The 27,989-nt window shown below is 35.2% G+C and overlaps 1 protein-coding gene across 1 annotated transcript; it reads right to left on the bottom strand.

Moving 5' to 3' along the window:
• Positions 1-826: 826 nt before the first annotated feature.
• LOC129004747 (nucleolar protein 58-like) lies at positions 827-25,351 on the bottom strand. Its single transcript, XM_054433357.1, has 16 exons — positions 25,188-25,351; positions 23,603-23,679; positions 21,437-21,536; positions 20,505-20,719; positions 19,703-19,813; positions 16,146-16,234; positions 14,677-14,822; positions 14,294-14,420; positions 13,748-13,911; positions 11,954-12,150; positions 10,876-10,958; positions 5,343-5,426; positions 3,725-3,793; positions 2,785-2,832; positions 1,762-1,863; positions 827-1,368 (listed from the first exon to the last, which is right to left on the bottom strand). The coding sequence occupies exons 1-16, from the start codon at positions 25,230-25,232 to the stop codon at positions 1,310-1,312; spliced, it is 1,716 nt and encodes a 571-aa protein (XP_054289332.1). The 5' UTR covers positions 25,233-25,351; the 3' UTR covers positions 827-1,309.
• Positions 25,352-27,989: the final 2,638 nt, after the last annotated feature.

Here is a 27,989-nt window from a genome sequence, read left to right as displayed (position 1 = left end):
TTTCAATCAATTGCTAGCAACAAGTAACAATGTTTTTTCCAAGCAATACATCTTGGACATTGAATACAATTATTTAAAGAATGATGCTGCGGACTGCATAAATTAAATAGCTTATTCCCTATATGGGAAATTCGCTAAAAATAAACAGTAATTTTACATCTCTACGATTGACTCTATAAACAGACTTAGAATGAAGTTTTGTTCTCCCATACTATGTCAATGAAGATTGATGAAATAATGATTTATGTCAATAATCACCAGTGTCAGTGGTGTAAACTGGGCTTAAAATACTGAATATTAAAATAATTAGTGGTTTAATTACAAAAATCTTTTGATTTATGAAAACAATGTACAGTAAAGTCCCACGAACTCCGCAGCACTCCATGAGCAAATATATTTGTTTAGACTGAAACATTTTTTTAATTTTCAAAAAACCTTAATCTTTGTATTGAAAACTTAACAAAGTTAATTGTATTAAGCACATCCATTCACTTAATATTTGATACATTAGTTTTAAACAACACCATTATACCAGGTTTCAGATTAGTGATAAGACACGCTGCTTTAGAGGATGATGAGCCCACTGGGACTGTCTTGGAACTTTGTACTCTTTAACTGTTAATGATGTAACATAGTGCTCAAAGGCCTAAGATAATTTTAGAGATAGGCGAAGGCAGATTTACTTGAATGGGAAGTCCAACCTAGCATTTGTGTACCAAGCCAGAAAGGACTCTTTCCCATCCAGGTAAAACTGACATCCTCGCAAAAATCCATGATGTCAACATGTTATACAAAAGGATACATGAGCAATAAAAACATGAATCTGTAGTCTGTACAATGTTATATGTTTTATTATTGTTTACAACAACATCTATTTCAGCTTTTACTCCCTTCTTTCATATTCCAAACTATGCAGAGTTTGTGGAACTGTGCTGTTCATAATGTTATTATATATTTAGCATAAGTTATGTATTGAGGCGAATAGTATAATATTACCTTTTGGGAATAGGCTGAAAATCATTGGTGTGCTAAATAGGCTATTTACTAAGTTTCCATAGACAGTGTGCACTGAATAAAATATGTTTTCGTAAAAATTAAACTATCTTCTTTTAACCTAGTGCTTTTGCTAATCCAACATACTCTTAGTCAAGTAGTTCAAATATGATAAAAAGTCAACTGAATTACGGGTTTTACCAACCTATTGCAAAACATTTATGTTTGGTATTAAAACATACCAAAATGCTTAAAAAAGAGCTGATCCCAAAGTATAACTAAAAATTAAAATGGAAAATATTACTTCATATAAACTTTACTCGTCCTCAGCCACCGCCTTTGACTTCTTCTTCTTCTTCTTTTTCTGGGAAGAACCTAAACAAGAGTTGCAAATAAATATCATGCTATCAGCTCCACTTGTGCCTACTGTTTGCTCACTAAACAAATTTTTTTGATAAGCATTTGCCAGTAACTAACCTACAAGTAAAACTTTTTCTCACATATTTTAATAAAATGAAATTAGTTCAGAACATTAGTGAAAGTTGGCTCTTCTTACACTTGACCTGAGTTCTGAGACAGAGGGAAGTTGCATGTGAGGGGGGACGATAATGTAAGCCTAGATATTTAAATGTAATAAAAAACAAAATTCGCTCCATCCATCTCATTTTGAGCATTTAAGATATTCCACCAAACCAAAAACTTCATTAATAAAAATAACAAAGACAATAATGGCTTAACAGTCGTGCCTACTGAATCCAAAATATTTACCTTGAGCATCTAAGACTGATTCTTCAGGAGCTGGTTCACTCGGCTCTACTTCCATCTCTACGGCTTCCTGTTTAACCTTCTTCTTCTTTTTCTTGGTTGATCCTGCAAAGGAAACGCTTAACTGAAACTAAGGTATATAGTAGCACTCTTTTCAGTAAGAGTGGGCAACAAATTATGATAAATAGATGATTTATACAGTGACCTAACTCGGCATTATTTTTTGTCTTTGAAATTAATGACGTATTTGCGATGTACATAAGTATTTTATCGCACAAAAACGTTCGTCATACAATGGTGAACAGATGCATGGTCAATTGATAAGTGAGAAAAACTAAAACGTTACAACAAAATAATAACAAGAACAGTACAGTGATTAATTAATTAATTGAAAGAAAATTACAAGTGATCTTATTTAATATAGAGGACTTTTAACAAAGCAAAAAAAAAAAAAAATTAAATTAAGATCTTGAAGCAACGTTAGAGACAAAACAATAAAAAACTATCTGAGTCATTCGTATTTTACATAAACTAATGGTCAATTAATGTCATAGTCCTGTAGGAAATAGTTATTCAGAAACAGAACTTTGACGCAACAGGTGCACTAAAAACACCCATTTTTATAACTGCAGCATTTCACTTAGAGATGAAAAGAACTGTACTTAAACACCCTAAACAAGGGAATTAAATAACAAGTTTGCTGTACGTTTTCCTGGTGGCACGGTAAGTCCTGGACACGGGATCGATATACTTTTTCATTTTGATGTCCCTAGAGGCCAAAAACACCATTCCTTCAATTATATATATGCTGTATATAGATTTATATATATACGTCCGTAAACGTGATAACTTAAGTAATTTTTGTCCGATTTTGATCACTGGTGAAGGATGATGTGCATGCCTAACAGTGTTCCCGTTGAAAAGCATCCGTTTTTGACGGACGGATGCGGTGAAACAGATAGTGTGAATCCGGCCTTACTACACTAAAAGACATTTGAAAACAAATCAGCAGAATTCAAATATTACCTTCACCTGTTGCGCCCTGATCCTGCGGTTCCTCCTTGATAGATACATCTGTGAGCAAAACACACAAAATATACAAGTAAAGTAATAAGAAAAATAAAATATCAATTTGGCTGCCCTACAATAATGGTTACACACATTTTCGATGCTGGAAGATTTAGCCAATTTTTTAAAGGATCAAATGTACAAAGTGAACTACAAATTTGTTTGGTAAAAAAAGTGAATACAGTAGAGTCCCACAAACTTGGCGTAATGTGGACTGGAAGGCTGCCGAGTTTGTGAAATGCCGGGTTATTGGGATCTAGGGTTAAAAATAAGAACAATTAAGTTTTTAAGCTTTTTAACCGTCTTTTAAATTTATATTACAAGTCAGTATTAAGTCATCAGATATAGTATAACAAATCCTTAGTACCAGTAGCGAATAATTTGACTTAAGCTGGCTTGAGTCCATGATTAACTCAGACTCAAAAAACCACTAATTTTTTGAGCCAGGTGATGGCCGAGTTATCCAGACTGCCGGGTTATCAAGTGCCGGGTTTGCGGGACTCTACTGTATAACAAAACTTATAATTTCAGTTCAAACAGTACATTTGTAGTGTACAAAGCTTCATAGCATAATATAATCATTTGGATTTTAACACACATTAAAAAAAACATCAAAATACACTAGTTGCCTTTTGTATGAAAGAATTACTAATGCGAATGCTTTAAATTTGTGGATATGACAGGGATTGAACAAGTTACTTTCACACCTAAGTTCTAGATGTTAGCTACTAGGTTACACCCTTACTCAAGAAATCAAAAAGCAAACCCCAAAAATTTGTACGGAAAACAAAGTTAAAAATATTGAGCTATTATCATTGTAAATTCTTAAATGGTTTTATTGCAAAAGTATTATCAACGCAAGGATTTTCGGTTGTTAAAAGTTGGTAAATGATCTTACCTCCCATACTTTCGTCCACAGGTTCTTGTTTGATCTTCTTCTTCTTCTTTTTCTTTGATGTGGTTTCTCCTGTATTAAAGAAAATGTAATAAGTGTTAATAAATATTAAAAAGAAGGTAGTTGTCTCAATAAAGGAATACTAACAAGTTAACTCATAGTTTAAAATATTCCTCTCCTGGAGATATATAGCTGAGTTGAATCACTCTATTAATACAGTTCAGGGTGTCCATCGTCTCTTTAAATTAAAATTCAAGGACAATTCCAGGTTTTCCAGATTCAAAATTTCCAGAACAAAGCTTGCCACTTACTTATTAATACCTGCTAGTAAATTAAAACCCCTTATGCAAATTCTGTGATAATTTCTTGAGATCGCAGCCACATTGGTGATCATAATATGAGATATGAGATATTATCTTTCTATTGCAGTAAGATTTGTGCTGTCTTCCTTGATCTCGACAACACCAGTGATTATTTCTCGCGATGTCGGACTTCTGTAAACGTATCTTGAAATCATCACAAATCCAATTCCGTGATCATTACTTGCTCACAATCGCGGCATAACTGTGATAATATACTGCGGCTGTGATAATTTCACACGATCACTGCAACATCCAAGATCATCTCCAAGAATTATTTCAACTTCTGTAGACTGTTTACTCACGGTCATTTCTTGCGATCACTAAAACGCCAGAATTACAGTAACGTAAGCGTCCCACACAATTGCAGCAAAATCCACGATCATCTCCAGCAATTATCTGAACCCTTGACTGTTTTTGCATCACAGTGGAATTCGTGATGATTTTTCGTGATCACGAAAATCGCTTTGATCATTTTTTGCGATCGCCGTAACATCTGTTATTCGTGATAGTTTCCTCTGCAATCTGGAATATAAAATACGTAGAACGAGAAAAATCTGTGGTTGGCGGATTTTTCAGCCATTATGCAAACATTGTAATTTTCCGGTTCTTAACAAAATTCATGCACAATTCCTGGTATTCTTGGTTTCCAGGTTGGCTGGACACCCTGCAGTTACATGAAATGTGTAGTATTTTAAATTTTAAAGCTGAGTATGGATGTATTGAGAACGATCATGGAGTGAGATGAACTTTGTAGCTTTGTTAACCCGCACAGTGTTAAATGTCGATGCATCAATGGTAATGACTTGCTCTGAGGTGTCAAGCGTCAATGTGACGGTGTACAGACGGTCTTTTAACACAGTCGATTTCAGTCCGATTTGGACTGGATATATTCACTGTAAACAGCATAAAACTGGCTTTCTCCTGGGGTCTGTCGCTTTACCTTTACTTGTTTATGTCTCCAGGTGTTTTTAGAAAAAAAGTCAATGTTTAGGTTGCTGTGTTGCGTGTTGTTGTTTACAAGTTGATTGCTACTATATTTTCTTCATTGAAAATAGATTTTTATTTGTTTAGATTACACATTTTCAAACCATCTAAATTTACTGTCTTCAATTAGGATCGAACTGTTGGCCTGATCAAAAGGCGAGGTATACTAAATGTTTAAGAATTTTTAAGTAGTGATGACTTCATACGACGTCTCAAATTTTTAAGAATAAAATTAAATAGTTTTCCTTATTTTAAAGTATCTTCTTTATACAAACCTCCAACAGCTCCTTCTCCATCAGACATGGCCTCTTGTTTAATTTCAAACTCCGATTCCTTCTTGATTTTCTTTAATGGTAGATCTACAAAAAAAGTTTTATTTTATAAATCAAACTAAACTTTTTAAATGGTTCTTACTTCTTATGGTAATGGGAATAAATACAAAAAATATTTTTGTTTGGCTACGTTAGACAGGAAAGGAAACACACAGAAAACAAAAGGAAAGGAAATTATACAAACCAATTCTCACATTAGGGCTACACTTCACAAGACATAGAAAGCAATCTACCAGGACCAATTAATTTAGGACAATTTAAGAATATGCACCTGCAGGCAGTCGAATGATTCCCAACTGAGCGTGCATTGTATCCAACCAGAACATTCCTGTCGGTGTCCTTTCCTTTTCTGTCTAGTGTGTTCCAAACACCTTAGACAGAAGAGGACACATCACAGGGCAAAACAAAACGCCATGGCGTTTGAATGCTCATCTGAGGATTCATCAGATTCTGCAAATGTGGTGTCTTGTGTCTTATCAAGTTTCCATTTTATAACACAGATAGCATTCACCAAAAACTTGTCCTTTAAGGGTCAGGCTATTGCCTGTGTAGTGTAGTCAGGGTGGCTACTCATCCAGGATAATAAATTTCCCTGATAATTCCCTGATTTTTAATGTTAAAACTGTATTTTTCCCTGACTGATCTTAGTATAGCCTACGAATCATATATGAAAAACAACTAACTTTTGACGACCATGAATAAGTTGTTGAATATACATAACTCAACAAAACAGAGTTATGTACAGAGATATGTTTGTTTTGTTGGTGGTAAAAAACATAACTTAATTGAAATTGCTTGTAAAAAGAAAAAATAGGTTATTGATAAGAAAGAATGCTTTCAATGGGCCTAACTTAAAAATATTTAAGGATTTACTCACCCATCATGAGCAACAATGATGATATGAACTGATGCTACACAACCATTGTTATTAAGGTCATGTATGTTATAGGCCTAAAATATAAAATTCAAATATTTTTCCCTTGTACTTTTAATTTACAATCTCCAAAGCTTATTCAAGCTTCATTTCTTGAGTTAGGCTATTGGTCAAATAAATGTTTGACAAAATCTAATATCCGAAAAATACAAAAATCTGTTCATATGTTGAATGTGTATTTACTCTTAATACACAATAAAAAATAAAAAAACACTTTAAAATGTCTGTAAAGGTAAATTTCAAGTTCAGAAGTACCCCATCCCTACCAAATGAATAGATCACCAACCACCAATAACACTTTTTCACTTTATGGATTTAATTTCTTCATTTAAAAGCCCCACTTCTTTTTGAGCTTCCTCTAATATTTTTTTCTTTTTCAACTCCAACTCTTTTAACTTAGTCGTTGCAAGTCTTTTCTTCATTTTGTTTTCTGTTTCTTTTTCCTGTTGTTTTTTTTTTTCATTGAGTGCTTCGACATATTTTGAATGAGCATTCTTAGCGGAATTGATCAGAGGTTTTTCTACAATAAAACGATCAATCCCGCCCAAATTTGTCATTGAATCGTAAACCACTCTTCTTGCAATTAGGAGTTCGTTCCTCATATTGTCAACAATGCATTCAGCATTGACCGAAAAACCTCTCTCGACATTAGCGTTTCCATGCGAAAGGCACAGAACTAGCTTTACAATATTTTCTAGATTGCTAAATTCTGGGGATAGTCCCAATTCATTCCAGAAATGGTCTAATCTTATTTTTCTAGTGTAGGACTTCATCTTATCCTTTACATTTGGCAACGCTATCAAGGTGCAATATTCTCTCATGGTTTTGTCAACTCTTGAACTAGGTACCCAATTGAACTCCAATAGAATATTTAGCAATGATTCCATCCTTAGTTGTGATGTTTTCTCGTTCCTGGCGATTACTTGGGGATCTATGCAAGTAAGCGCTTTTGTCAGCTTGAATTTGAGCGGAGACCTTTCTAACATTTTTTCAACAAATTTTACAACTGCTTTCCTACAGTCATCTCTAAATTTGAGTATTTCTAAATCAGTTAGTTTCCTTCCATGGCCATTAGCCTTACTGATGGCCCTATTTGTAGCAATGCCAACATTTATTTCTTTACTTGGTAGAAGATTGGAGGGAATTAACTTGATGGCAGTGACTGATTTGGTTTCCTTGATGACATCTGGCTTTGTAACTCTTTTAATCTCATCCAACAATATTGACGATAGGTCAGTGTACAAAAAAGGCGACATTGGGTGATCAGATTGAAACTCTTTTAAGAAAGGTTCCATGTCACTGGCCAAACTCTTAAAAAACTCTAACTTCGCAAGCATGAGAGGATCACTAACAGCTTTTGCAACCTGTTGAAAACTATATGTGTCCATTCCAGTTCCCTTATTTTTTTTCACATCTTCAACAAATTCTTTTAAGTGAGGAATAATCTCTTGAGCTCTCTCTGCTACCTCAACATTTTGTAGCCATCTAACAGAACAAAATTTCTTGGGGAAATTTAAAGATCCTGTAACACTAGTGAAGTAAGCTCTTCTGGCAGGCGAGTCTTTAAAGAGATTATATACAGACCTCAAAAATTGAACAATGTCCCATCCTGTCACAACCATTGCTGATTTAAATGCTCCGTGTCTGCAAACAATATAAAAATCCTATAGATTTATGGTAATTTTTTTCAAAGAGTTATGCAAAAACAAAGGATAATTTTACGAGCTCAAAAGTTTTCTATATTTTTTACTACGGTAATTAAGTTAAGTCCTAAAAATAACGAATATGATTCCAAAATAGTAATCAGTTAACAGAAAATATTAAATTTAGTTACTTTAAGACAATTATAAAAGTTAGCTTAAGGTAAGAGAGTTAATACCGGTATGTTGATTCAATTTTAAAAGGCAATAAGAATAGGCCTAGGCCTAATTTTATTTTTCCTAAGTCAGATCCAGTTAGATAAGATTAGGTTTTTAGTGCCATAAAACACTTTTTGCCTACTCAAGAATAGGCCTAACTAAAAATAATTTAACATCAATAACAACTAACAGTGTAATAATTAATAGGCTATGTTCAAATCTGACCTAATAAGCCACTAACTTATTGTAGAAGTTTTGTGTTGATTAAGTTTAGGCTTAGGCATGGAAAGCCTTCCAATTCAAACTAGACAAAACAACATTTAGTTTTTTTTTATATATGGTACCGGTACAGATGAGCCTAATGTTTGGTTTAAAGTTTCTAATTAGTTGTTTTAAAAATAGGCTAAGTTATAGGAGTAAAGGCTATCTTAGCCTGTAGTTAAAAAGGGCTTAGGCCTACTTACAAGGTATGTAGTCCACAGCTCCCGATGTCTAGGAGTGTCTTTGAGTTAACTTCATCAGAACCTTGATCATTTAGTTCAGCTTGCAAATCTTTCAAAAACTTAAGGTTCACATAAGGACCATCCATTGAAATTTGTACAAGTTTCTTCATGTTTAGGTTTTTGGTTCCATCCTTGAAGGCCACTAGGATGTCTTCTGCTTTTGATCGACCCAGGAACACTGATGTCAAATACCTTGTGGTCACTTCATTTTTGTCCGGGTCCCAAAAACGAACATTAATGTCCATTTGTTTCTTTTGGGCAACTTTATTGAGAGCTTCATCAAAGCCAATTACCATGTAGTTACTTTCATCAATTTTTTTCAGGAGTTCGGTTTGAAAATATGGAGCTATTCCATAGACTATGGTGTAACCTATTTTATCTCTTTGAAGCTGCATTTTCGAGGCAATATCGCTGTCAGTAAACATGAGCTTGAACAATGACACATTGTGTGCTGCAGAACGTAAGGAGGCATGAGTCATTACTGATTCAATACACCACAAAATTTCACTTGTAATGACCTTATCCATTAACACAAATTTTTCCATCCCTCGAGGTTTGAAAGTAGAGTTTTCTACGTAAGGTTGAGGCCTATTGCATTGAACTTGCACTATATTATCTTCAACAGGTGTAGGCCTAGTGGCGACTTGCTGTAAAATTTCACCAGACGACGACGCTGTGGGTTGATCATTAATAGACCTAATAAAACATCTCAATGAAGCAGATTTAGCACATGCTGACATAAACTTTTTGTGTTTTTCGCCATTCATATGGCTAGACACCGCACGTTTACCCATATTACTAAGGTTAAACGTTTTATTGCAGACATTGCACTTCGCTACCGAATTATTATTTTCAACTCTCTCTAACCAGGGAGAAAATTGAGGCTCATTAAGCCAATTGAGTTGAAAAGATGTTTTAACACTTTTAGGAGACATTGATGACTATTTCAGAACACATCGCAAGGAAAAAATAGTAAATTTTATCACCACTGAAAATAAAAGAGGAGAATGTTTGATGATGAGTGATGAAGAAATTAATTGTGTCCGACTCCGATTCCGATATTCCACTCCACTCCAATGCCAATGTCCAATACCGAAGACTGGAGTGGAGTGACTAGGCTTTTTTTCAGATTGGCCATTGATTAAAAATCTCCTTGGAAATATAGGCAATGGAACGTTCTGAAATGAATTGAATTGAAATCGAGCAGGCAGGGTACGACTTCAGTTTGAATTGGATCGATATGTAATAGATGCGAGTTCAGTTTTTCATCGGACACGAATATAACACGCACATAGGAATTTATATTCAATGGCACAAGTTGAAGTGGAACGGGTTGAGTTTGAGTTTTTGTTAAGAGGCCGTTAGAATGAAACTGAGTTGTATTTAGATAGACAAATCATTGGTAGAACAAAGACAGATTGCAATAATGAAAGCTAACACTGTAACAAAGATTTATTAATTGAAATTCACTTAAAAAAAATAGAGTGAGAGGCAGGAGGGAGGGAAAGAGAAGATATAGCAACGAAAGTGACCTTGAGGCATACGTAGCGACGTAGCTGTTGCCATGCGAGTGGGCCACTATTCCCCGCGCTGCTACTAGCAGACGAAACCTCTTGTCAACACGATAATGCGGACTCACGGTGGAAACGTATCTACGCAACAACATTCATTCTACTTTAAGTAATGTAAATATTCTATGGTTATACTTTTCTATTGTAATCATCAATATATATCGCCAATCTACTTGTTTAACACAATTCATAAAATGCATATTTTTCCCTGACCGTTTGCAAATTTCCCTGACTTTTCCCTGACTTTTCCAGAATTTTTAATATCCCTGACTTTTCCCGGTTTTCCCGGTCGATCGCCACCTTGGTAGTAGTGTAGATAGCTTGCTCCTGTAGTCCCTCAAAACTTAAAAAAGGATTTTTTTTTAAATGATGACTATAACATATTTATATCAGTGACAAAAATATTCTTAATACAGTAACATGTTAAGTCTTAGTTGAGAAAGTATGTTTTAAAACTATATTTTTTTCAAAAAATTATTGTATTGATTATTTTGATGGATTAAAATGATTTTCCCTCAAGCTAAATTGGAAATTTGTTTGTCAATTAGGACTAGAAGTTAACAACACATTTAAAATTTTCTCTTAAAAAACATAAAATCAACTACTCACCTCCTTTACTCGGACTTTCAGACAGTTTTCTTTTCTTTGCAGGCAGAGTTGAGTCAGCGGCATCAGAATACCGGACAACCTCACTAAAAAATGCCAGAATTTATGTGAATCTCTAAAATGTCAGAATTTATGTGAATCTCTAAAATGTCAGAATTTATGTGAATCTCTAAAATGTCAGAATTTATGTCAGAATGTATTTATGTGAATCTCTAACAAAAGTATAAAGTGCTTATAAGTTATGTTCCGTGCCTACGCACATAAGAAAATTTCTCTACCCTTGGAAACCGAGCCACACATATCGATCTCATTACACTGATCTCCTCTAACATTTTCATCAATAAAAAATAAAAAAAATAATTATTTTATTAGTTACTTAATTTTAATTGATAGGTTTTGTATTATAAAAATCTGACGAATAATAAAATAAAATAGATTCTCAATCAATATAGGCGTACCTATTAAACCTTTTTAAATTTTTATGATTACAAAATTGAAATTCATCTATGGAACTTGGTGACTCGCTTGCTGGTGTGTGCAATGGTGTCAAGTCCGATGACATTAATTAAACAACGACCAGACGTTTTGCAAACGACTAGTAGTACACAAAAGCCAGAAGCTTTTAAGCCGAAACGTCATTTAGAATTTAGATGTTTCTGCTATTATAAAGCAAAACACTGTTTTTTTTTTACATTTATTGAAAGAGATACTGCAACTACCTGTAGCCTTAATATATTTCCAACAACTTCTACTTTGTGTAATTATTTCTTTCCTTTGAAAAATTGTCAATTTTTTCATTTTCAACATCAACAATAATATTTTGAATAAAAAAAAATACATTTGAGGTTATAGAAAGATATAAACATACAAATTCATTAATTCAAAGATATGTTTTACTTTTTTGTTGAGGGTTGATGAATTCCCTTAAGCCAAAACTGTAATTTGATTTTGATTCCCCCAAAATAACCATTAAAAAACTAAAATACTCATTTATTTGTTATATCGATTAGTTTAACCTTCCTATTACAAACATTTACTTCAAAAGACAGTCCTGCAACTCAAGATTTCTAAACTCACTAACCTCTTCGTGTGGTATTTTTCAAACTTGGCCTTAACTTTGGCAGATCCACTGATCTTCTTCAGATTGCCCTCCTCGAGGAATCGCAGCCGAGCCTCCACCTTTGCCTTGTGCTCTGCCCCAAAGTCTACTATGGTGTCATCACCCAGGGCATCTACACGACACGCCAGCGACACCTTGGCCGCCAGAGTACGTGAGATCTACAACACAACACTCATAACTGTGACAAACGTTGAGTTAAGTAGTACTTGGTAATAATACATACACGTTTCAAATCTGAATCTTGTTGGATTGCAAAAAAATTGACTTTAATACGAAGGGGGGAAGCCATTTATTAGAGTATAACTCCAACTCTGAATAAATTGAGAGTGTACCACATTAGATGATCAGAAATTTGGATAGCATCTAAGAGTTTGCAAATAATAAAAAAAATCACCCTAAGTTGGGATTGCGGAGGACAAAGATTTGTTTATATTGACTGCATGAGACAATGGTGAGATCTACACAACCGTGGGAGAGATATTCAAGATTTTGTCGCTATCATGGAAATTTGAGTGGATTATGATGTTTCCATGATTGCAGAAGACAACGATGTCTACAGGACCGCTGGATATATTCAGGATTTTGCCGCAAGAATAATGAAGACGATAATGTTTCTGTGAGCGCTGGAGACAATGATTATGCCTACAGAACTGCAGGAGATATTACGATTTTGCAGCGATCATAGATGATGATGAAAAATGAATGAAATTGAAACTTGTTAAATACAGGTCCTATTTTAGTTCTTTATCAATAAGAAATTCATACGCTTTCTAAGTTGATCAAAATCTGAGACCAGGGTGTTTTAGCTTGGTTGAGTTGACATGGATGCTCTAGTAAAGTGACAAAATCAAATAGTCTCTTTCTCTTAGTGGACAAACTTGAGCAAACTAATTGTTATTGAATTGGTTGAATCTATAATTGGGGTGATTTTCTTGGATTTCGGAATTTGTAGTGTCCGAGGACTTGGGCATAAACTGCATTTTGGGTTAACATTTTTTTAAGAAAACTGGTTTGATTGTGGATTTGCAACGTGAGTGCTGCTATTTCAAGTTCAGGTGCAACGTGCTTGTGCCTTTGGCTGACCCCAATGGGCGTGCCATGGTCAAGGAAGTAGCACTGGAAGAAGGCACCAAGAACAAAGAGAAACCCGAACCATTTGAATTGGTTTCAAGATTCAAATTCACTTTATTCAATATATTTTTTTTTTGTACATGAATGGCATCAAGACTAAAACTAACTTAAAAAAACTAAAACTAAACATGAATTTATACTACTCGGTGCATAATTTCTTAATACAATCCAAAAGTAAAAAAATCACAACATATTATCTAGAAAAATTAAAACATGTTATCTGTCTATCTAAGTTAGTAACTAAATAATATATACAATATTTGGGTCCCCCTTTAGCCCAATCAGTTTAGATAATCAAGTCAGTGACATGTCTGAGAATCATCAAATCAAAATCAAATCAAATCATATCATTTATTTGTCTTTTGGATTTTTACAAATCATTGACAAAGTCAACACATCAACCTATGAATAGGCCTACGTCATATACATACATACTACACATGGAATGGTTTATAAATATGGAATAGAATGGTTTCCAAATTGACTATGTTATATTGAAAAAGTCTTCAATAGAGTATACTGGATGGTCTAGAAGGAAGTTGTTTAAAGTTATTTTAAAAGGTTTAGGACTTAGGAAAGTTAGGTTGAACCACACAATTAGATTCAATATATTAGGTACAGTACCTTTCCCTTATTCATGGTGCTAGCTTGTCCCACAATAGCCGAGTGGAAGATCAGACCGTACTTGGGCGTGTCTTTCTTAGCTTTCAATGCTCTGAACAATGCTTTCTCTGCCCCGAGGATTTGAACTGTGGATGCCGGGTGTTTAGCCAGGTTTACAAGAGAACCTAAAACAAGAATTGCATTGGAGAAAGGTTAAAGATTGCTTTAATAAACATTGGGTTAACATAGAGCTGTTATAAACTGTACGGATACCATGTGCGTAACATAATGTAGAATATAGTTGCACAGGCGGTTGAATGGTTAGTCAACGTCACAGTCCACCACAATAACAAAACTGGGCAACCAAAAGCCAAAGCATGGTAGTTCTAAACTTGACTCGGACCAGATTGCAGCATATGTTAGGCAGTTCAGTAGTGTTTGGTAGAATATATGGTAAAACTGCATATATATGTAAAGGTTTAATATATATACCTGTTGCTATTGGTGAGCAACAGTTTGGAGTTCAAAGGCTTAAGAATCTTAATTTTTATAAGTGTTGTGATTTACCTGCATGGGAGATAAGTCTGGCCCCCACCAGTTCCCCTATCAGAGTAGTAAAGTTGGGAGCAATTGCCGTCATTCTGGCACACAAGTACTCGTACAACTGGGTCCTATACGCTGACACTTCTATCACCTACACAAACAGGCCACATTAACACTACTTCATCCAGACAAGACAAAACTCATTACAGTATCTAAGTGAGAACAAATTAAACAAGTTCTGTAGCAAGAGTACTCGTACAACTGGGTCCTATATGCTGACACTTGTTTTATCTACACAAATAACATACTCCACAATCTGGAAGAGGACAAAATTTATGACAGGATCAATGAGAGAACCATTTACATTATGAGACAGTACGATTAACAAGTATTTTAGATGAGCTTACTTGATCACAGAGATGATGTATGTTCATAATATCCTCTTCTGTAATTTCAGTCCCCATTGAAATCTCAGCAGCCTCCTTCACCTTCTCTTCTACCTCCTCGGGTAAAATGTCAGACAGATCAGTTGTAGCTGTGTTCTCTCTTGTTCCTAGAAAAACCAATGTCATGATCACTAATGCATCTCTCATCGACATAAAGAAGTAGAATATTTCTACATTATACATTTCAGAAATGTAACTTGTATAGGAAATACTGCATACCACATTGGATCAAAACACTAAGGCAGGATTTTATTTAGGGGGGAGCAACTGCTTAATATGTTGAGGATGGGTTTTTATTAGAGATGGACGGGTCCCAAAATTTTGGGAATTTTTTCGGGGAAAAAATATTCCCGATTATCGGGACGGGATTACATTTGAATTTTTCGGGACGGGATTTGGTCTGATCGCCGGCAATTTTGCCGCTTCGCGAGTGCCGATGGCGCCGCTATTGCGAGCGATAGGTCCGTGAACGCAGGAGACGAAGTCGTTTCGACAATCACGCCGTGACCGCAGAGTCATACCAACGATCACCTCGTGACCGCGGAGTCATACTAACGATCACGACATGACCGCGGAGTCATACGGACGATCGCGACGTGACCGTGAGTTATACCGACAATCACACTGTGACCGCGGAGTCATACCGACGATCATGCCGTGACCGCGAGTCATACCGACGATCACCCCGTTACCACCGTCATTTTGTACAACGTTACCACCGTCCCGAACTAAAAATTCAATCCCGTCCATCCCTAGTTTGAATTTTAATTTGGAAAAGGGCATCCAATGTTATGCAGACCTGAAATTTAGGGAATTTTCAAGATATCTTGTTTTTAATTGTATGCAAACCGTACTAGATTGAAAATAATTAAGCCTAAGTGGGTTATGCATACCCATCACCTTGGAAGTTGATAAATATAACAGTAACTTAGACCCTTTTAATCCAAACCGCATTAATACAGACTTGCTTAAACAGGAGAGCCATTTAGACAGCAGTGTACAACTATATCATACAGCTAAGTCATAAATGCACCAGTGTAAAGCACACAACAATACCATGTGTTAATAGATCAAGTGTAACACAATACATTCAAACTCATGTATTGCCTCAACAAGGTGATGGTAACATTGTCATTGTTATGACTATTGGCCTAATCAAATTATCAATAAATCACACCAAGGATTTTTCGTATCTGTAATTCTTTGGATGTATTCAAACAGTGGTTTGAAAATGGCAATTCTATGACACCGGCTCAACATTAGATTGGTTAAGTAGTGTTGGCACTATAACTGTTGACTGGGTGTTGTAGGCTGTATTGCATCTGTCTAGCCGCACTTAAAATGATGCACCAATTGTAGAATGATAGTTGTTAAATATAAAAGTTTCAACTTTTAATAATTCAATTTTTTTTATAGATTAACTGACTTACCTATAAGTTTAATGGTTTTTGTGAAGGCTACATTGTCAGTGATGATCTTGCCCAACTCTGGGAAATGCCATCCGTACCATTCACGACACCTGTACATTTAAACACATTAGTGAAGTGATATTAAGATTGGCAGTCATAAGTTAAAAACTAGTTTCATTTAAGTCAAAAATGTTTTTTACTTAAGTAACTAATAATAGAAAATACTGTATTTAGCAGCATGAACAGAAAATCAAAGAAAAATGTACAATTGGAAAAAAATGTAAATAGATACATTGTGATATTTACGTACTGTAACCAACGCTAAAAGTGTATTAGCAGTGAAATAAACCTGAATTCTAAAAGTAGACCACATGTCAACACAAAATAATTTCTTGTTGTACAGACTCTTAAAAAATAAGCAAGAATAATTATAGAACAACAAAGAGATAAAAAAGTAAAGGTTAGCTTCAAATTGGTGAAACAAACAAGGCCTCAATAACAACAGCCACATCAAGACCAGTTAGTAAACACATCTTTAACAGTTTTTTTATGTGTCTGATGATCCCAGCGTAGCCTGGCAAAAGGCCTCATGACATTAAAAATTCTAAAAATATTGGTGAAGTTTTTATTTCAAATTTATACATCTTTAACGCATTACACTTTTTTATAGCACAAACCAGTACAATTCTATCACACTCCTGAGTCTTGCTAAATTAAACTCATCATAATACTTGTGTAAGAGGGAGTTCTCTAGAGTAAGTTATTTTGTTGTGAAGGACCTAGATCCTTTATTAATTGTTTTCTAAATTACTGGACCAACAGTGATGGGTGTGTGCACCAGTCAGAACATTATTATATAGCTAAAGCCCATTGGTGATTTTTAGAATTCAACCCATCGCCTCTAAAACAGATGTCCCATGTTTCAACTATTAAGTAGGGGTCTGCGGGTCAGACTTTTTTGGTTCGGGTCGGGTCGGGTCTATAATTTTGGTCCTCGGGTTTCGGGCCAAAAATTATTAATTACCGGATTTTTATATTTTTTTAACTCCTATCTGTGTTTTTAATATTACTTGAAAATAACATATGGGAAAAAAATGTATTTATGTATATTATTTCATGTTCATAACTTATTTACAGCTTAGAAGTTGCCTCAACTGCAAGAAAGAAGAAAATAATTTTTTTATCAAGCCATTCTTTCCCATTTTCATAACTGTTGAAATATCTAAACAGCTATATTACAACAAGTTTGTAATGGAACTTAATATAAAAGGATCATAAACAAATCAATTAACCTTATCACAAGTTTAGGGCATGTGGACTGGCTTCAAGACTGCAAGCAAGAAGAAAATAAAAATTCTATGTTTCCACCATGATGAATCATTCATTCCCTGCCTCCTAACCTCCTAAGTACAAAAACCTCACACTTACAATAGCATTATTAGTTACATCATCATAAATAAAGAATTATCTATTATTGGCATTAGTAGGCCTACAGCTTTACATAGGAGTTATTTTTTATAGGGCCTAAAATAGTAATAGACTAAGCAACATGACAAGTGAGAACTCATTGAAGAAAAGATATTGTGTAAACTAATTTACTATAAAACTCTAAAACAGTAAAAATAGCACACATACATTGTTTATGGTATAGTTATAGTAAAGACTGTAAAAATTGCATATCATGTCATAGGTACACAGTTATAGATACACAGTTATAGGCACAGTTATAGGTATTGCAAGAGATCCTAAAACAACTGATTTTAGCTAATAAATGAAAAGAATTAAAAATCCATAAACTCAAGTCATACAATATCACAATTATTAGGTATCAATTATTATCAATTATCAATTAGTTAAGATGGGGACGCCACTATGTGCGTATTTTAACCCAAATATGAGTGAAGGATGAGTGTAGGATGAGTAGCGCGATCTTGTAGTCTTGTTAGTGACTAAGGCCGACATGTTCCTTAGACACAGCTGTTAATTAATAGCCCATACAGCTAATGGCAACTAAGGGACCTACAGTTTATAGTGGAATCCGAACCACATATTTCCTTGTAATTTACGAATTGGTCTAATTATCAGGATAGTACTGCGGATAGTCGTAGTACTCACTAGTGCGGACGTTAATCCACACCAGGGAGCATCGCATCCACAGTGCATCCCTATAAATATCCACAATTCTATAGGTACCCAAAAAGGAACTCTTAATATATAGAAAATTATATTATATCAAGAGAAAAGAAAGTTAAATGCTAATTTGGCAACATAAGCAGACAGCAGAGACATTATAGTGCCCTAATTAGCAACACAACTCAATGTTTTTATACTGTAAGTCAATGTTTTTGAAACCGTAGGGTCTTTTTCTCGGAAGGAAGGGTAGTAGAATGTAAACAAAAAACCATGAATCACTTTCACAGCCCGGCCCGGGGACACTCAAGGTTACAGACCCTCCCCCTCCCCTCCCCTCCCCTCTTACACAACCCGAGCCAGGCCCGGGGACACTCAAGGTCATAGACCCTCCCCCTCCCCAGCCCCCGCCCCTATTACACCACCTGGTTGTTCCAATTGCTGACAAAATGCAAGTAACGAAACAAGGAAGTAGAGACAAAAAGATATATTTTCTTTATTCAAAAATATAAAACTGTTACAGATAATTTATAAAGAAATTAATTCATGGTAGTTTGTGTCTTGTAAATATTGTATTGGATCTTAGAAATATCTTTTTTGAAACTCTATCTAACCTAAGAAAAAAATCATTTTACTGATGAAAACTTTCATAAAATAAAATTATAAAATATTTAGGCCTTACCTCTTTGTAGACTTGCTGATACTTGATACTTAAAAAAAAAAAATGAAATAGTGACCATACAATGCCTAACCAGACGATCAGAAGTGTTGTTTTGTTTTGTTACTGAATGACAAAATGGACAATAGGAAAATAAAAGAACAAGATACAGATCTGTACACTATATCAGATATTTCTTTTGTTTATAATTTATTATGTAAATAAAATACTAAAATATATTTTAAACTAGGTATGGAATAAACAATAAATAATTAAAATGGGACCTCTGGATAAATAGTCTTTCTTTTGACTTCGTTTTCTTTGCACTGTTGAGTCACGGCTTTTGTTTTGTCAGTAGACGACTGGCTCTGGCTAGTGACAGTAAGGCAATTGCTCTGTTGTGTCTTTGTTTTTAAACGTGAGCAAACTTAATATTTAATTCTAATTTTAACATTTTAATTCCTCTGTAATAATATATATAAGAGTGTTTCTTTGAAAATTACTTATTATAACTTTGAAAATAATAATAATTTTTTTTGGCCCGACCCGATCTTGGCCCGAACAAATCTCTGACCCGACCCGGTCTCTCGGGCCTTCCGCTGGCCCGACCCGACCCGAAAAAATCGGGGACCCGCAGACCCCTACTATTAAGTGTGTTCTAGCTTTTAAGAGTATTTATACCGTACCAATAGGCTACCTAATAAAAAATACAAACTAAGTGAGGATCTGAGGATCATGGTTTAATTTAACTGCATAAAATGTTAAAACAATACAATGTTAAAAACCATACCTCATGACATAGTTGTTGAGTTCTTTGTCCAATTCATCCAGCAGACAGATGGCTTGTACAATCATCGTGTCTACCTTGTCAGGGCTAAACTTGAGTTTGTATCTCGACAAACTGTAAAAAACAATTATTGATTAGTTGTGATTCAGCCAATTAGTGCACCAAGTAGTCTAACAAGTCTATGGAGTCAAATATATTTCTCCAACATTATATTATCTCAAATCTATGACCGAATTTTGTACAACACGAGAGAAAGGACTGAATGATAGGTTGAGTTTTTGTTAGATTGTTGGTTTGATGCACTAGATCAGGATTTTAATACCCGGGTATTGCATTGACAAAAGTAATTTTAAAAAGACTGAGCAGAAAAATTAATTAGTTGATGTTCTGTTAGCATGGCTATCGACATAAATATTCTCAGAGAAAGAAAATGTATAAGGTTACGACAGTATTAAAAATAGGGATGTTAAAGACCACAAACATTTGAGAACATCTCCGATTTTTTTAGGACAGAAATATCAAAATATTAAAAGGACCTTGAAAGCTTTCTGCTAGATATGTGCATTAGATAATTCACGAAGCTTTCCCCTGGAATCAGTATACAATCGATAGCTTCTTAATATCGAGAATCAACTATTACTTACTAACATTGAAGGTTCTCTAGTTGACACTAGGAGTCAGCTTGTTCCTGTTTTTAACATTTAGCCGAAAAACAAAAAAATCATAGGATGAGCACCTCGGTTTTTCACAGTTAACAAATCATCCATAGTATTAAGGTACCTCTCACTTTATTGATAGTTCATACCTGTGCGCCAGTCCCAGGGCCATCGCAGACAGTTCCTTCTTGGTCAGTCCGGCCAGTAGACTCTCACTCTGTGATCTGATACATCTGATGAGCTCCAGTACAGAACTGTTAGATACACACTGCAGACTGAGCTTGTCCTTGATAGCATTGCCCAGCTTAGCATCAGCAACGGCCAACTTGTCCTGAACTTCATCCGACACCAGCTTCTTCAGGATCTGCATTGGACATAGCAGTCATTTATAAAGAAAAATCTAAACTACACTAAACTATTCACTTGTTAATACAGTCATTTTAATTTATGATTTTGAAGTGTAAGAAAGAACGACATATTTTATTGTTAGATGATGAAACATTTGTATTACCTATTCTATGCAATTATTTAAAATGATTTCAACATTCATGACATGATGTTTTTCTTAATTTTTGGAAATATTTACAGCCGATGCGCAACTGGAAGATCTTAACATGCAATACTATTATTTAAATATAAATGTCTTATTGTATTGTAGATGACATTTTCAACTAGGCCTACTATTACATATTAAAAATCAAAAATTTAAAAATTGTAAAAATGTCTGATAAAATAAGAGTGTTTTATTTTTTGTTCAAACTTTAGAGCACACGCGCGCCCAGAAGATAACAACCAAAATTTGTAATATTTTATCCTTTGGTCTTTCAATTTAGCAACTTTTCCAAGGTATTACAACTCAAAAAGAATTATTGTTTTTTTTTTCGACCAACCCTAATGTTTAGCCATAACTAACAATAAGCCTATCTGGTATGCTAATGATGGATGTGTCCCGATTCAGTACTTATTTGAGTTGAAAATGTAATTTAAAAGATTTTGATCAACAAACACATATTGTTGTATACATAGTTCCACTAACTCAATGTATGTTCCTAAACTGTGTATGCAATTAAGCCAGGCTAACCTTTTTAAGAGACTTGCTGATTTTGCCTTCAACCGCAGCTGTGGTAGCGGCCAAAGCTTCTGTTGTGTCCACAAACTTTTCAAAATGTTTCAGTTTCAATCTGTAAACAATTTATATCAATAAGGTTGAGGGTTATAGGCTGGGATGAAAATGATTCTAGCAAAAATGCTACAAACTCTCAGACAACTGTAGCACAAATATTATTCTTTAAGTATTAAAAAAATGCCAGTAATATTACACGTTTGAACATTACGGTACATCTTCAATTTTATTTGTAGCAAATATGCTATAGCCTGCAAAAACAATGAAGCATTATGTTGTGTATAGCAAAATGCTAAAAATACTACCACAGCTTAAACCCTCAAAAGGTCTTTAGTTATGTTGGCACATTTTACAACAACTGAAAATAACAGAAAACTATAAACTTAATATTCTTACTAGATGTCTCTTGCTACTCCGCAAGCGCAGCTTTGAAATAAATATATCATATCCGAGAAATAATCAAATTTATGATTTTTGGTTGAAAGTATCTTGAACTTAACTGATTCAACGTCCGAATCAGGTAGGTTGTAATTAACTGTTTCAAATTAAAGTCTATAATTTTCTTATTACTGTATTTTGAGTACCTATAAAACATATAAAAAAAATAAACAATACTGGAGCTATTGATTTTTACTCATAGAAAACCCTTATAAAAAGTAATTTTTATGTTGGTCATTCACCTTGCGTTGCACCTTAAGTTTGCTTGAAACTCGTTCGATTTCAATAATAGCTTAAATGAAAGCCGGTATTTCACTGAAGGTTCTTGGACCAAAACATATAGGATTATATAATTACTAGTAAAATACATCTTAAATTGAAGTTTCAGAATTCAAAAATAAATCAAATTTATGTTTTTTTGGTCTAGTAAAACAGTAGATAAATATGATTCTTGATGTGAAATCTGGGCTTTGCATACCTTTCATTTGAGATCTCAATCATGAAAATCAGTCGTGTAGAAGACCCAAACCGACTCGGAAGAGAAAAACTAAATTTTTAACTCCCACAATAAATACGAGGCATGTTTTTTAAGTAAGTACCGTTTTTAAATTTCTCCGTTCCAGCACTGCGATTGGAATTTTCGACATTTGCGCTGTGTATGGGCATCTATTGGTAAGACCTAGCCGGAAATTCGAGAACAATCGGCCGTGTTTACATCCGGTTTCGAGCATTCAAAATGGTGCCGCCAATTGAGACTGCCGCCGACTGTGAAGTGCGCACTGTATTTAGATTTTTAAGTTCTAAAGGTTTGAAAGCTATTGAATATCATTGTCAGATTAGTGAAATGTATGGCGAGAACATTATGAGTGACAGAATGGTACGCAAGTAGGTAAGGGCATATTAAGACGGCCCCATCAACGTTCATGATGAGCAACGCACTGGGTACGGGGACAGTAATGACGCCGCCCAGTGCGTTACTAATCATGAACGTTGGTGGGGCCGTATTTAAATGCCCTTATCCACTTGCGTACCATTATGACACTCACAATGTTCTCGCCATACACTTCACTAATCTGTCGATGATTTTCAATGGCTTTCACATCTTTAGAACTTAAAAATCTAAATACAGTATGCACTTCACATTTGGCGGCAGCCTCAATTGGCAGCACCATTTTGAATGCTCGAAACCGGATGTAAACACTGCCGATTGTTCTCGAATTTCCGGCTAAGTCTTACCAATAGATGCCCATACACAGCGCAAATGTCGAAAATGCCAATCGCAGTGCTGGAACGGAGAAATTTAAAAACAGTACTTACTTAAAAAACATGCCTCGTACATGGGGAGCAAATTTTGTTTACGTATTAAGCCGAGTGGGACTGTAGATATGCCGTTGCTTTATGTGAAATCGGTGTGCGCATTCCTTCAATTTGAGACCTCAATCATGAAAATCGGTTGGGTAGAAAAGCCAAACAAAATCAGAAAAGAAAAACAAAATTTGTATTGATATTTAAGATTAGTTAGGTAATAGCTTCAGTTGTATTTTTGCAGAAGGTCTTCAAATCCAATCGAGCTGTAAACACAGAAAATTTTCTTTCTGTCAGAGATTGCAACTTGTTGAAAAGGAAGTCCTAAATTTTATGCATTCTGTACACTACACTATGCATAGGCCTACAATGTATACTTACATTTTATTTGCTTTTTCCGGAGTCTTAAAATCTCTGTACAAATTATCAGTTTCTTGAAGTTTCTTCTCATCAAGTAGCTATAAAAAAAATGTATAATAAGTTATTATAGTGTAGCTTATGCCTCTTATGCCAAGATAAGTTAGTTGTTACAGAAACAGAACCATCAGAAATGTGGTAGGCCTACAATAAAACAGACATATTAAGTTAATCTATTTGGTAAGCGTTAAAGAACTATGAACATTTAAACTTATAAAACATATTAAACTAAATTATACAGGGTTAATGTTACTAATAAATATTAGCCTACATTAATTATTAATATTACTAACCTATAACGTAATTAATAAATAAAAATATTTAATTTTCAGTTAAGGTTGAAAATAACTTCTAGCTAGGTACCTACCTAATGAAAATGATATTTTAAAATGGTTACTTTCAATAATTCTCACGCTGAATCCAAAATGGCTATTGAAATTTGTCAGAAAAATGCCTAAGTAGGCCTTTAAGTGAAAAACTGAGGGAGTCCCACCAATTAACACGTTTGTGATGGGATGGGAGCGATCGCTCCAACACGGAACTCTAACGCTATCCTGGTAGGTGCACTAGCACACAATGATTTATTTTAAAGCTTGGATTAGATCTAGAAATCTGAAACTCCCCACAGCACTGTTCAGTAGTATAAGTTACTGTATTTTCTGACAATGTGGGTGTGTCCTCGACAGTGCTGCTTCGACGGTAGCCGTGGTCCTCTCAGTACTGAAACTAAGTCACTAGTCAATCTCAAGATTGAGCACTTGCACAACTGTTTTGATCGGTTTGAAAAATTACCCAGATGTCTGGACTTCGAACTTTTAAGTTAAGGGGAATATTGGACAAGTGACGATGAAACTGAGGTTAATAGCTAAGTTAGAATGTAAGTGACAATGAAGATGTGATATACACATGGCAGCGGCTGCCGACGTGGCTACCACGCAGTTGCGTTGTGAGCTGACCCAGTCGACAGCTAGTACAGTATTTACCTAATTTTTTACTTTGTTCCCCTTGAGAATTCTTTTCAGCAAAAATATCAACTAACTCTTGACCCACAAAACCCGATTTTTAGGCTCGTTGCATTGCATGTCCAAATGCATCTTCTTTTTTGGACTTCTTCAATGAACAGTTCAGTGTCAAAGTTTTCTGGTTCCACAGCAGCTTGCATGGCCATTGTAAACTTATACTACAAGCACTACATCCAGCTACAGGTACACACTACAGAGGACGATGTCCACAGGGCGAGTGCGCCGATGTCTGTGATCCTAGTAGAAACTGCAGTCAATCGCGGCGGCTACCGCCCTCATGTGTAGTTGTGTACGCTCTCATGCCAACTTTAGCAACTCCAAAACTAAGCATGGAAGCGGTTGCATGTAAACGGCCCCATTTGCTCCTTTAGGTCTACCACTTAATTGACCGCTAGACTTTGTCGGATATTTTTCGGCAAGTTTATATTAGACCCTGTAGGCCTAGGCCTAAGCAGAAGAATGTGAAGAAGGCCTAGACGTGAAGACTGTTAAATCGATTTAATCCTCAACTACAATAGCCTACTCACCTTGAAGATAGCATATCCTCCTGGTGATTCGAATAAGACCAACATTTTTATAACGAAAACTCAAAACTAAAATCAGGGTAGGCCTACTGTAAAGGAACTACAATCACAACCGACCGCTACTAACACACACAACATAACCTTAAAACACCAAATGAGCACGTTTTCATAGTTTTTCCGGCCGGAGAAACAGAAATGAAACAAGGAACAGTGTTGCCACTCTTATCGGATCAAATATACCTCTTGCGGTCCAAAGAAAGTAGTGAGCACTGTATGAAATATCCTCTAAAATGTTCCCTTGTTAATTTGATTGACTCATCAAATATACTTAAAAACAATAAAATGGATTGTTTTTTAAGTATATTTGATGAGTCAATCAAATTGACAATGGAACATTTTAGAGGATATTTCATACATTCGATGTACACTATAAAACAGCCCCAACGCAGCAAACCTGCAAAATAAGCGGATTTCCATTTGCCAGATTTGGCTATCACCATAGATAAAACATACTCCATCACATAAATATTTCTAAGAATACTTCAGGAATAAGAATCCTGTATTCAATATTCAGATTCGGTATTCAGATCTCCAGTAATTCTAGAAGTGGGTGAACGTAAATGTAAATTATACCGATGCACTTGTGGTGTGGTGGTGGCCATAACAAATAACAAAGAAAGATAGATATAAGGAGGGAATCGATTTGAAAGGGAAGGGGAATGTTTAATTTTAATACGATATTTTCATATTCATAGCTTGGTGTAAGCTCTAATACTGTGTACAGTTTCAATTCCCTCGCACCCATGGAGTGGAGTAGGTCCAGCGAATTTGTCCAAGAATTTGTAAATAAAATCAGCTTGAATAATAGTGATGTAGCCTAAATATGTATATAAAAGTGTATTATTTGTAAGTATAAGACCTATGTAAATAGTTACATAGATAAAACCATATATAAAACATACTCCCTTAGTAGATTTCTCATCCTTATGGAACAGCTGAAGACTATTTTATTGTTAGTTCATGTACGGTTTGTGCAGAGGTCGTGTTTTGTTTACAATTTGTTTCCCGTTATTACAGCCATTTAAAACCTCGTTTAACCAAATAATACGATCTAATCATAAACAATAACTTGTCCCCTAGTTATATAACCAAACAGTAAAGCTCAAATCAAGAAATTAACCCTAAAATAATGGAAACAAAGTTTCATCGACACTATAGCGCCTTTGTGTCACGTACATGAACTAGACACGAAAAACGTGCTTCAAAATTTACAATGGGATGAGAAGTCTACTTGTGTTGGTTAGTCTATGATAAAACATACTCCTCAAGTATGTTTTATCTATGATGTTCCTTGAGGAGTATGTTTTATCTATGATAGTTCTTAATTACTTTACAGTGTGGTCCAAAAAGAACTGGCACAATTTATATCACACATATTTTTACTTAAAAATATTTAACTACCTGGTAACATTTACTTATGTAATATGGCCCCAGTTAAAGGCTTTGCCAACGTTAAATCATAATTTAACACATCGCACACATTTGCTGCATTTCTCGGGGATGGAATTAACATTGAATCGATAGAACGGTAAAGCTGGCAGAGCAAGGAAGTTTGTACATATATTTTGAACGTTTTGGACTCCAAAACCGCTCGACAGATTGAAATGAAACTTTCAGGCATTATATTCATAAGGATGGTTTGTGTGAAGTTTGGCGCAGATCCGCCATAAAGGGCTCCGCCCAGTGGCTCTGGAGTTTCCCCTGTTAACCTTATGAGTTCTCATATTTAAATGAAATTAAAGAATATCTCAACAGCTGGTTCAATTAAAAAATTGTATTCTGTGATGTTCAATAGCATTAAGTTAAAGTTAATAAGTTTACCAACAGAGGGTGCAGCACTATTGTTTTTTAAATTTATGACAACAGCTAATTTGCAACCAAAAAGTGAGTGAGCGTAGCGAACGAACTTCAACCAGGACGTGATTGAGCCATGCAAACGAGCTAATCTTGAAAATAAATGAACATTTGACATAAAACCACATTAGGAGGACGACGTCTGTCGGGCCAGCTAGTGTTAAATGACAATGTTTAGATTCGGGCGGAGTCCATACCCTTTATTTAATACTAGCTGTACCCGCGGGCTTTGCCCCGTTTAACTTTATATGTGAGCTCGTTAGCATGGCTCAATCACGTCCTGGTTGAAGTTCGTCCACTACGCTCACTCACCTTTAGGTTGGAGCTCGTTCGCTGCGCTCACACGTCCTGGTTGAAGTTCGTTCGCTACGCTCACTCACCTTTACGGTTGCTCGTTTGCTACGCTAACTCGCCTCCGGGTTGAAGTTCGTTCGCTACGCTCACTCACTTTTGGTTTAAGATTAGCTGTTGTAAAATATTAAAAAAAAAATAATAAAGCTGCACTCTGTTGGTAATTCTTGTAACTTTCATCATAGAACAGAACCAACTTGTTTAATTGAAACAGTTTTTTTTTGCCTTAAGGCCCAATTCACACCGAACGGACGTCGGGCGGAGACGTGGCACGGACGAGGCACAGACGTGGCAGTGACGTGGCGTGTTCAATGCACACCGAAGGGACGGTACAGTGGCGAGACAACCTGTATGTAGACTAGACGCTTTGGTTTTTGCTTATTTCTATTAATGTCAATGGGGTTGGTTAATTTCTGTCAACTTAATTAGTACAGACAAGGGAATTGTTCTACTTCCTCACAAAATTTGATATTAAATTCAATGTCGTCTCGCATAGTGAAGAAAGAACTCACAATCTACACACAAAAACAACTCTACACA

This window comes from Macrosteles quadrilineatus, unplaced genomic scaffold (assembly GCF_028750875.1).
Source record: "Macrosteles quadrilineatus isolate MER2022 unplaced genomic scaffold, UCM_ALF_1.0 Scaffold_11__1_contigs__length_5352618, whole genome shotgun sequence".
NCBI lineage: Eukaryota > Metazoa > Arthropoda > Insecta > Hemiptera > Cicadellidae > Macrosteles > Macrosteles quadrilineatus.
The sequence above is the reverse complement of the archived record's forward strand: the minus strand, read 5'-3'. Positions and strand labels throughout refer to the sequence as shown.